The 12,296-nt window shown below is 40.9% G+C and overlaps 1 protein-coding gene across 1 annotated transcript in view; it reads left to right on the plus strand.

Moving 5' to 3' along the window:
- The window catches only part of LOC128482805 (ephrin type-A receptor 3-like), a 93,740-nt gene that overhangs the window by 31,332 nt on the left and 50,112 nt on the right, over nt 1-12,296 (plus strand). Inside the window, exon 4 of the mRNA XM_053458719.1 lies at nt 7,842-7,997. Within this exon, the coding sequence (XP_053314694.1) occupies nt 7,842-7,997 (156 nt within the window). The remainder of the gene's footprint in view (nt 1-7,841; nt 7,998-12,296) is intronic.

The following is a 12,296-nucleotide window of genomic DNA, read 5'->3' on the forward strand; positions in this document are numbered from 1 at the left end:
AGGATATATAATTATATATATTAGGAAGTCCACATAATGTGTATATCTTGTGTCAGCCATGTTAGCCCATCGATCTGCATACTCATGGTTGATTTAAACAGCCTTTGTAAGACTTGGTTGAAGGGGAGGAAGATAACTTTTTGGTATAGGCCCTAAGTTAAAATAGCCCGTTAATAAACTAAATATGTGAAGAAGAAGAAAAAAAAAAAAGAAGAAAACGCTTACGCTTTGAAGGCCACCTTTCCTCTATACTGCAAACTCACATTTTACTCTCTTGGCTTTATTATATTTAAATATTTAGATTATGGTTAAAATGAAAACAATATGCTGAACATTATAGTTACGCGGTAACGACCTGTTAAAGCCTAATATAATAATTAGTTCTAGATGTCTTTTGGTTCAGAAGAGTTGGAGGTGATTACCCTTTCCTACTCTTAATCCCCATAATGTCCGCATTTATTTTCTATTTTATATTCTTTATACTTCGATTGCCATTTAAGAATTATTCTCATAAACATAGAAAATAAAATATTTGATAAAAATCTCCTTTATTTGATTAACATTTTAATAGTGTTGTATTAGTATACAGGTATTAGGTATGAGTCTCTCATGTATATTTATAGATGCACGTAATTTTTATAAAGTTTGTTTCTAGAACCGGCATTATAGTAACCACCAAACCACGTGATCTAGCACTAGGCCATTGAATTATTTATTAATGTACTATTGATTGCTTAGCCTTTCATCATTAACTACATTAAGTCCTGCATCAGACAATCAGTATCCTTTAAAACGGCTCCCCAATTTTATTCATAGACTTAAAATAGCCTTCACAAGCAGGCGAGCACATTACCTTATAGCTCATTGTCGTGCTGTCAGTTCTGCTAATACTTTGTCGGCTGGTATTGAGATTTATTGGAGAATTCCACAATAGAAACCTTTTAGTTTACAACTATTATAGTAGAATATGTACACATTGCTGTCAATATCATTACTGCCAGGCATGTGCATCTGTTTGGATAAGTATAGTGTTTACAAGGCATTAAATTCAATACGGCAAGGAAAAACCAAACAGCATATTTACTTACGTGATCCAGATTCATGATAAAATATTAAAGCATGTGGTAATCCCTATAATTAACCCATTAATGCCAGCCACACACGCGTCTTTCACTGGAAGCTCCTGTCCTGGAACAGGCTGAATCCTAAATTCCATCCCACCTTTCACACAAACCTTCTAAAATTTGTATTCCTGGCTCTGTGTCCGGGAGCATTAAATCTGAAAGCTATTGATTCCGCAGAGCAGATATGAGTCAGTAGGTCTTCAATATTTAATAGGATGGCTGATTTGAGAAGTTGGTGGTACCCACAGCATCCAAGTTATTTGTTTATATTCCTTTGTTACCATTTGTTTGCTCAGCCCCGAGTACAAGTGGCTGTGTGATAAACTAGCATAAACTAGCACAGACACATAATGTCTGTGTGATAATAAAGCAGCCCCCTCCTACCCGTTTCAGCTTCCGCTGTTAATTAAGCCATGTTTTACGAATGTGAGGGATATTCCGAGGTCCCATGCTGGTAAGACATGTGGGAATGGCAGCAAAACGATGGTAGCTGTTACTGTAACTGATCTGGAGAAGAGGAACACAGACTACAAAAAGCAACAATGTATATAACTCCCCCTAAAATATCTTTTCTGCGGCTATCTATGCCTCTTTATTCTCTCAGTTTGAACAAAACCATTTTAGGTACCCAGTTTCAGAAGATGTACCCAGTTTGTCGCCTAAAACATGAATCGTGAATGTCCTCTGTACTCTGACTGTAGCGTCTTCAGTTATTGTGCTAGACAGACCTCTTCTCTCTGTACTCTTTTACAGAAAGACTATGTTAAAGGGACACTCCATGTACTTTAATGCGTATAATAGCTGAGAGGTCCCTTTAAATGTACATTGTGTCCCCCTTACAAATAAGGGGGTCTTCCATGTGCCTCTTTCCTTACCTTCAGCTAATGTCAATGCAGAAGATGTGTTCAGTTGAACATATCTCCTGACATGTGATATGCTTACTGCCAGTCATCTCCAGCGCAGGCTCAATGATTGTCATGAGGGGGGGTAAGGAGACCTTACCTTGCACATGCGTGGAAAGCGCTTCCCATCGATTTCAGTGCTTTCCTGCTTTTAAGAAATGCATATTAAAGTGCTCCATTTGTCTCATTTCCATGTATGTATTGGAGCATTTCCAGTTACCACCACAGAAGAGTACAGGATTTTATATATATATATATATATATATATATATATATATATATATATGTATATATATATATATATATACATATACATATTAAACAGGAGGAATAACTGGAAGAGCTGTCAGTTTCCTTGTTGTAATGTGGAACCATGAGCTGACGTTGTAAGAGGTATAGGAACACACAGCTTCGATAGGGAGGCAGCTTTCCACACATGTAGTTGTGCAAGAAGGGTGAGGGGAAACCAAGTAGAAAGGGAACTCTCAGGCTCTGGCTACCCGTAGCCCCCCATGCAGAATGCAGGTAGGAGGCTCTGTTGTCGTCAGTGTGTGGACCTGCTGGCATTCGTGGGCAATTCTACTGTCATGGCGGGGGGGGGTTGGCGCTGATGTCAGTAGGCACTAATGTTGATGTTGCAGATGATTCCACTGACATCACGGGATACATGCTATTTTTTAAGGTGAAGTATGGGGGGAGTGAGGGATGCCGCAACACAACTCCCACAACCTGGAGTTTGCCCTCAGTGACACAAAGTGGAGCTAAACCCGGGTAATAGGACCAATTGGGGAGTAATTAGTAACTCAGAGTAGGGGTGCCATAATGTCTAGTTCAAGATGACTTAACAATGGCAAAACTGACGTCATATTATAATTCAGTTGGACACCTTGAACAATTGACTGGTTAAACTTCTCTCAGACGCCTGACTTAATTCTAAGCCAAAGTGGAGATACCGGGATCCAAGTGTCAGCCAGTTTAGATTGTTTAGCAAAACGCTGGGTACTAAAAGTCAGAAAGCAGCAGACCGAGTTGTACAACGAGCTGATTTTGTCAGGATTGATTTGTGGTGCAGATGATACTGATATCAATAGGAAGTCTAAATGAGAGTTTAGCCGCATGCCATGATATTTATCAGACAGGGGCTATTCTGTAATTTCACGTTACAGTTTAAGCAATTTTTTTGTCTTGTTCCAAGAACACCAAGTATATTTTGCCAATATATTTTCCGTCGTTACACCTACAACATATTTCCCCTCAAACTCATTTGCACGCAGTGTCGACCATATTTTGTATTTCTCCAATTTTCCATCTTTTCTCCCCTCTCGGTTCCTCCCTCAAAGTTGAGCTTTGCAGTAGAAATGTGTCCTTGATTTCCAGCGAAGCAGAATGAGACAATGTTTTATTGATGTCGTTTTTCCGTATCCAAGAAACCATGTGTCATGGCTGTAATGTGGGCCATATCTCTCTGTGCTTTCGCAAAATGTAAATCCATGTGTTTTTTTTACACCGCACTTGCATATAAATATCTTCCCAGAGTAGAATTTACATGCACCCGGCATATGGTGGCTGAAACATTTTAAATATTTAGTGATAATGCTTGAGAGATGGTGGCTTTGATTATAGAAAATATTGTGTACAATTACACAATATTGCTGACATTTTCATGAAAAAAATGCTTCCTTGCCGTTACAGGGATTCCATTAAAATGCTGGCCAATGCATGCTAACAGGGGGTCTATAGTTTGTATAAAAGTGATTCTGGTGCAAAGTTTGAGAAGTGGGCTTATCGCCATAGCAACCAAAGGAATGTTCTTGCTGACTCAACCTTTTTACTATAGTTATACCTGGGAACTCTGGGTTTGAACTCTACTCTATGTAGCCCTCACAAGTGTCTGTATGGATGCTGACGTAGACTTTCCTATAGCCACGGTGATACCAGAAACCATTTTTTATACAACCCTGGCTGTGTCTTGTCGCCAACTGCTGTAAAGATGGGGTCCATATTTACCCTGCGCCCTGAGGAATAATATTTTATTCATGCTTCGTATTCTCTCACTTTAAAACACACACATTGATTCTCTGCTGACACAAAGAGACATCCATGTCTCAAACAAAGCACACGGGAGAATGACAGGAAAATCAGGACCAAAACTATTGAGTTGATTGACAGAATGGAAAGCAAGACTATGGATAAAGAGCAGGCAGAGATGAGACAGTCTGCACACACCCAACCGAGGAGACATATACAGAGAGTGTGAGGACTCGCTGGAACAGTATGAATGTGAATGTACCGAGACTGACAGATAAAAGGACAGCCAGGAGAGAGACAGATAAAAGAGACATCTCAGAGATTGCTTTTCAAGAAAAGCTAAATTTAAAAATTAATGAGTAATGTCGTTTAAAAATCCTATATCTTACTGAATTGGAGAAGTCCATGCATCTCTGCAGTGCATGTTCTTAGACGTGTCTGGGGGCATGCTGCCTTTTAACATGTTCCTCTACTTCACTATCACCCCTGTCTTAATGCTCATAAGACTGCTTGTCTCCGCATCTTATCACTGATCACTCATCATTACCTCTCTGGCCCCTGCAGTCTTCTATCTCAAAATAACATCTTCTCTTTAATTAAGCTCTCCTTCCTGCATCTGTCATCCGATGTGTATCCATCAGCTAGCAATTAATAAATAAAAGTATACATACATTCATATTACTCGCCTCACTCATCTGCGGCATAACCTGGCCTAGGGATAGCTGTCATCTGGACCTGTACAATGTTGTCAGTTTAAACCCACCATGTGATTGAGAGGTGGGTCAATGGGTAAAACCTCTCCAATGGCTGTGAAGTGAAATTGTGTAGCAGGGTCAATGATCATGCAAGGGAACCTCCTAGGATAAGCTAGTCAGAGCTCTCCCTCTTCTGGGGTGGGCTGTGTGAATGGATGGTAGCCACATGTAGAGGGAGGGTTCGCCTTTAGTATGTGAAGTGGGAGGGAAGTTAGTGGGAAGTAGACGTGAACAAACTCCATGCCACTCCCCAGGGCCAGACTGGGAATGAAATGCAGCCCTTGACCGAGGTAGCGCCAATGCGTCGCCCTCTTTTACCCCCCTTCCCAAATAAATACACAAACACAAAGTAAACAATATAATGCTTTATTATAGTCAACTTATGGAAAAATAAGGCCACGGTGCAGTCCGCTTTACGCCTTCCACACCGTGACACAGATATAAATAACTTTATTAATAGAAAATAAACTTTATTATGTAAACACCATATAATAATATAGCGATGCACGTGCCGCACCACCCGACTTACTTATGACACGTGCAAGCCTTAAAACTAACAATTGTAAACCAAATGTACAGGTTACACATCGTAACCCTAAATTGTAAACAACGACTGAAACTACCGAACCGGCTGGCACAGGCGTAAAACCGTAAAACCGTAGAGACCACCGGCGTCCCCTGCACGGCAGCCATTGTCACTGCTAGGATTCACCAAGGCACAAGCCCAGGGAGTGTCCTGCACTTAGGCCGAGGGCCTGTGCACCACGGGTAAAACCACACCTAAGGTGGTTAACCCTTGCTCTATGCCAGCTTGATAACCAACCGCCAAGGAACAGACAATTAAAAGAAAGAGAGGGGTGGGAGGGAGGGAAAGCTTCTCAGGTCAATTGAAAAAGTGACCTAAATGGGGTGGGCTCCCATATATATAGTGACCCCCACCCCTAAGCACAGTAGGATGATTCACTCCTATCATAGTCAGCCCAGGGCCGTCAATCAACATAAACTGACAGCCCCCTGAGCTGACTCAGCAGAATTTCAGATAAACAGGAAAACGGGAGGGGGGAGAGGGCTGCCTGTCGTCCCCTCAGTCATGCGCCCTTCTTGCTCCATACTCTCGCCTGGGGCTTTCTGGAAACATTTGGAGACCAGCCCCATATAGTTTATCTCGCGGTCGAGCTCTTATACCCACACGCAGCCCTTATACATACCCGAGTCACACTATTTGCCATACAAATAACTATAAAACCTTCTTTTTATGACATCATTTGTATTAAAATGCCAGAAAGCAAAAGTGTTAAAAGGCCCTAATAAATTAAATACGTTACACATAATGGGATCAAAACATTTGCTACTGCAAACATTTTTAGATGAAAAAAAGTGGAACAAAACACTGATCACATTATTCTTCACGATATTCTTGTAAGAAACTTTTATTTCTTTATTAATTCATGTAAACTATTTATTCGTATTTAGTAAAAGATATGATTGAGAAAACTATTTTTTTGTTTTTATTTCCTTTTATTTGCCAACCTGCCCTCCATATAGGGTTTATAAGGCATTTCTGGAGGCAAGCCTTATGCCCCCCATATAACACACCCCCAATTTACCACTGCTTCTGACTCCCTGGTGTCTGCTGGGGCAGCGGGTGGAGGCCAGCGTTCATGAAATTAAAGGGGCTGGCATGCACGCACTGCGGCGCCCAATGGCCGTGTCTCAGCTCTTCGTCCCACCTCTTTTAAGACTTGGGACGGCGTGCACGCCGGCCCCTTTAATTTAATTAGGCGCCGGCGGTCGAAGGAGGTGGCCCGGCTGCCGCACAACGACCGCTTTAAATCTTGCTCGCAGCCGCTCAGCGGCTGTTTTGAGTGTTGGTCAACACCGGAAATTTCCCGGTATCCCGGTGGGCCAGTCCCGTCCTGGACATGTGAATGAATGACATCTTCAAATGTCTACTCTGGGCAGGGTGACAAATAAAATTACTTTAGCAACTAATATCTGCTTAAAGAGAATAATCACTATTTATTATTCTTTTTCTAAAGCAGATACCTAAGTTCTTAAACTGGTTAGTACGCAGCAGCCACAGGCAGGCAGGAGCCAGAGTTCGTGTGTATTCATGTGGGGATGTATTTGTGTGGCTATGTCCAGGGCCGAACTGGAGATGACCAAGCAGCCCTGGCATTTTAAGGCTGGCGGCCACCTGGTAACGTGAAATGCGGCCGACAGCTGGATTCTGCAACTTTTTTCTGCATATCCATCCACTGACTTCATGCTACAGCACCCGATTTGCTGGTGATGTTGGGCAGCAGCCTACTGGGCATTTTCCTGGTGTTTCAGATGGCCAGTGTCCCTCTTAAGTGGATATCTATCGGCATGTATATGCGTTCAGGCCAATTGTGATGTGATTACCTCTAGTACGAATAAAAAAAAAATACAAAATTGTAGAAAGGTAAGCTAATTATCCTCCCAGCAGCCAAAGGCTTGCCAATGCGCTTGCACCATGGTGTGTGTTTGGGTATGCATATAATTAGATTGGAGGGGACCCTTGTAATAGTTTTGCCCTAGGAGCCCACCTGACCCTGATCTATCATGTAATTATTATGGCATCCCGAAATCACTTCAAATTGCCAATGCATTCTGATCAGCTATGCCCAACACACTCCAGCACTCTTGGAGCACATAGGTGAACAGATTGTAATGGAAATCCTTAGAAAAAAAGAAAAAAATCCACATTAGCCTAGAAGGTCCCTATGATCATCATCTATGATCATTGTGTAAAATAATAATAAAGTTGCTGGTGGTTGCTTAGGTTATTCAAAACAGGACAGTTTTTGTTCTAGTTTCTTCCTTTTCTCGCTTCCCCTGTTGGAAGGAATCTACATACTCTTCAAAAAGGTCTAAAAGTTTTGCTGTGTGTCTTGCATTCAATTAAAATATGTTCTGTAAAGCATCTGTACATGAAGGAATAGTTTAATAGTCGTAGACTTCTGTAGGTTCTCATGGTCACCTTTGATCACGCTGTCTCTTTCTTGCAGCCTGTCGCCCCGGGTATTACAAGGCATTGCTGACGGATACCTACTGCACCAAGTGCCCTCCTCACAGCTTCTCCCTGCAGAACAGCTCTGCTGAATGCACGTGCGAGAAGGGCTTTTACAGAGCTGAATCCGACCCCAAGTCGACTGCCTGCACACGTAAGTCGAGTTCCTGATTTGTATTTCAAAGACTATAAGAATATGAGACTAAATGGTCAAATCACATCCATATTTTAAAGAATACCAAATATGAATTTCTATGGTTTTCGAGGATGCTATTGGCTAAATAGCTTTGATTGCATTTAAAGCAAAAAAAAAAAAAACTTTTAAAATATTGTTTCTCTTTATATTTAAGAGCATCTCAAGAAAAATGTAAACTGGGGACGGAAATCTTATTGCGGTGGCTGAAAAATAATAAATATGTACGACAAGATAGCGAATATGAATATATGTGTCTGTCTTAAAGTGTGCTTGTGTTAATCAGTGAGATGTAAAGTGAGGGTACAGTCATACTTTGTGTTTTGAGAATATTATCGTGGTGATTTGGTGACTTAATGGTATCAATCAAACCGTATTTGCCCTGCCTATTCCATCTGCTTCATCCATCGGCAAGTAATACAAAAAAGAAAATAACTCGCCAATGCATCACAAAGAACACGTTAAAAGTGATATAAATGCATGCACATTCTCTGATCTTAATGCCCAACAGCTGTGCTTTTTATCTTATGCACTATATCTATACGGCTCAAGAGTAAAAACGGCTCTCTGGTGGTATGGAGAAATGGGAGTTTATTGTCGAGGGGATTATTATCAGATAATGTATTCTGAAAGGCAAGTAGCTGTCTCCCGGTACTTTACAATATCACAAGAACAAAATTCATTCCCACGTGACATGTAATGAGGCGCAAAGGCTGTTTTTTTAAGCGTTAGTGCATACAGCGCTGGAAACAACTGCTCGTCCGCCTGCTTATGATGACCTAGACAATCTGGGACTTAAGTGGAAAAGTTTTTATTTTCTTAGTAGACCACGAATGCTACTTCTCATCGTAGTTTGCTGGCTGATATGATATGTTTGAATATTGCCTATCTTTCCTGTCCCTATTGTAGCATTATTAAGCCATAAGATTCACACTATAGAATACATTAACTGCTTCATGGGCATGCATGCTAGAGCACATACATGCGTATTCTTGTCGAGTTGCCTGTGAGAATTGTTTTGGTTATCTGTGCAAATAAGCATTGGGAATGCCAAGAACCTTTGGTCTTATCTCTGCTAAAGAGCCGAGAAGATCATTCTCTTTCTACAGCTTCTTCCAAAAAATAACGCATAATCTCACACGGGACGGCAGGCTCTCGATGTGTTTTCAGGGTAATTCTTAACACAAAGGCTAGAGTTTTATCATGATCTCTGAGACATAAGGCCATTTGCGGATATACATTATTTGCACCTACAACATAAAAAAAGACATGCTTTTGTGCATCTAACATAAAATCTGTCCTTAAGAATAAATATATAGAATAACAGATTTCACCCATATAAAAGGAAAATGCCAGCTCCTCGTAGGCATTCTGTCCGTAGAACCATATACACGAAATTATTTTCCCTAATAGGAAATCTGATCATTCCTGACAAATTACCCAGTGATAGACAATGCAATATGCTAAATACATGCTAGAGAAATCTTAAAACACTGGCAAGATAATGGTTGAGGAAGACCAAGTTTGACAACCCTTTGATAAATGAATGGGGCTCTGACAAGGCTTATTCGTTTCATTTAATATTCATTGGTTGACGCAGGGTAATTGTGTGCTTTTCTGGATTTAGAATGAAGGTGAAGATTCAGTTGTCAGTTCTAGACATCCAAGCACGATGACGAAATACGGGTTGTGCGTAATGGTTTAAAGGTCCAAGAATAGCTGAAAACTAAATTAGAGCTTTTCACTTAATTTATTACATCATGAGTTTCCAGAATTATTCCTAAATGGAAAAGGGCAAATGCACACCGTAACAAATGGGGGGAAAAAACAAAAATTTCACACACTTGTTGAAAAAGTAATCCTAACTCGATTTATTGATTTATTTCGACCTTGATGACCTTCAGGCTAAGTTTAGTTGAAATATTTTCCCCAGAAAAGCTGATATTGCCTGCATCCGGTGGCACTGATCAGTACATGTCTCTTCGCCTACCCTTACAAAGACTTTCTGAACTTAACATTTAATGGGAAGTAATTGTCATGCAGATTTTAGAATAGGGGGTTAACCTCTCCTATGGTAAACGCACCATACACCTCCACCTACTCTCCTGATGGTAACACTTGTGTAACTAAATAACCCCTTAGAAACATCTTTCCTGGAAATAATTCCTTAGTTTTGTAAAATATCTCTTTCGTACATTTGATACGGCACCTGTAATACAATTCTTCAGGATCTGACCCTGTCTTGCGTTAGTCAATCATCTAGTAACTATAAGGTTGAATTTAGGGGTATTTTTTGAATGTTCTTGGTAACATAATGAAAAAATGATCATTAAACATGGATACGTTTTAAGTTAGTTGAAATCACTTGCGTAACTAATAAATATGTATTTGTGTTTCCAAGAAATACTGCCTGTATTACGTGCGATTGTCACATCTAAAAATAGCCATGAATGGGTTAAAACAATCATCTTGTTTCCTGGAGCTTTGATGAAAATCTTAGTACTGCAGATCCTTCCTTGCGACTCTCCATGAAAACCACAGAGGGTACAAATAGTGATTCTTCACATTTTAAATTGAAAAATAAAAAAACAGCAATCACATTTATTGATTTCAGTCAGTTCTACACATCTGCACTTCTGGATGTACAAGTAACTTAATTTCCTCTTCATCATCTTATGATGGGAAAGAAAATAAGGTAAAAGCTCGGTCGCTTCTCTTAATGATTGTGCAGCTATACGTCTTTGCCAGGCCTTTTATATTGTATGTATGATTTATTGTGTCAAAGAAGTAGAAATAAAATAAAATACAATAAATACATGTCAATGTTTGCAGAATATTTAACGTAACCCTGTCATTTCTTCCAAACCTACATCCTACAGTTCTGTACAAAACATACGTTCATGTATTGTGTTATTAATGTGACAACGTAATGTATACTATATGTATGCTGTATATATATATAATATAATAAAACAAATATATAATATAAACATAGGAACACTCAGAGGATTGTGGTTTTAATGGAAAGCAAAACGCTTTTAGCAGGTTTCAGTCGATACTCAAGCAGGGCTGGTGCAAGGATTTTTGCCACCCTAGGCAAAACGTAATTTTGCCGAACCCTGGCTCCACCCCCACAAACCCCTCCCCATTTGCCACACCCACTTATAGTGGCTGACTCGCTCCCACTCCTCCCCATAGTGACCGCGAGCCGAAGCCGCACTTACTGAATGACCGCGGCCAGCTGGGCAGCTGCCGGCGCCCCCTCCTATAGGTGGCACCGGCCCGGTACTCAAGAAATCAGGAGCATATACCCATTACTACAGATTTACATTACTTTTTTATGTCATAAAAATGATACTAAGGGATTCTGAGTGATAATGGCTGAAACTTCTAATGACACTGTCAACCAAAACCATTTCCACGTGGTCTCTCAAGAACAGTAGTTCCCAATTCAATTGTCCAAGCACACCAACGATCCGACTTTTATTGAATTCCCCTTTTGGAATAGAATGTGTTGGTTACTGAATGGTCTGTTAGCAGGGCCAGCCCGGCAATGGAGCCGAGTGGGGCAACCGCTTCAGGCGGCACTTTTGAAGGGACGGCACTTTACCAAGCTGTCAGTACCCGCTCGGCGCCCCTCTCTCCTCTGCGGCGAGTCTCCCGCGAGTCTCCCGCATTATAAGCCGGCACCGAGACCGAACAGGGAGACTCGCCGCAGGACTGCTGAAAGGTAAGTACAAGGGACAAGGGGGGGGGTAAGGGTAGATAATGGGGGGGGGGGCGGCAGGGACGGAGGGAGAGAAAGGGTAGATAAGAGGGGGGGCGGCATTTTAAAATTCACCCCAGGCGGCATTTTGCCTTGGGCCGGCCCTGTCTGTTAGTATGCTTTTGGTTACCTGAAAAATAGACCCTGCTCAGATAAAGCCACAGAGAATCCCACCTCAGCGAGAGAATGGAAACTGCTAGATTGTAACCAATAATTAGTCTGGATTAAATGTCCGAGAGAACTCTATCATAAGTACCAATATCAATCCTCATGTAGATTATAATGGAGAAAAATATATTTAAAAACAGGTATATATTGGCCCAGAAGAATTCACCGATGTTTCACTGTTTGTAGCTCTTTTTGGTTTTACTATATGGGAAAATTGCTGTAGGTACTTGTGAAGGAGTTATCTCTGCATTGACTCGTTGATAATTTGCCATTGTACCAAACGATGCTATCCTAGTTAAACAAATAGTGTGTTTCTGGCTAACAAC

The sequence above is a fragment of the Spea bombifrons genome, chromosome 3 (genome assembly GCF_027358695.1).
Source record: "Spea bombifrons isolate aSpeBom1 chromosome 3, aSpeBom1.2.pri, whole genome shotgun sequence".
Taxonomy (NCBI): Eukaryota; Metazoa; Chordata; class Amphibia; order Anura; family Pelobatidae; genus Spea; species Spea bombifrons.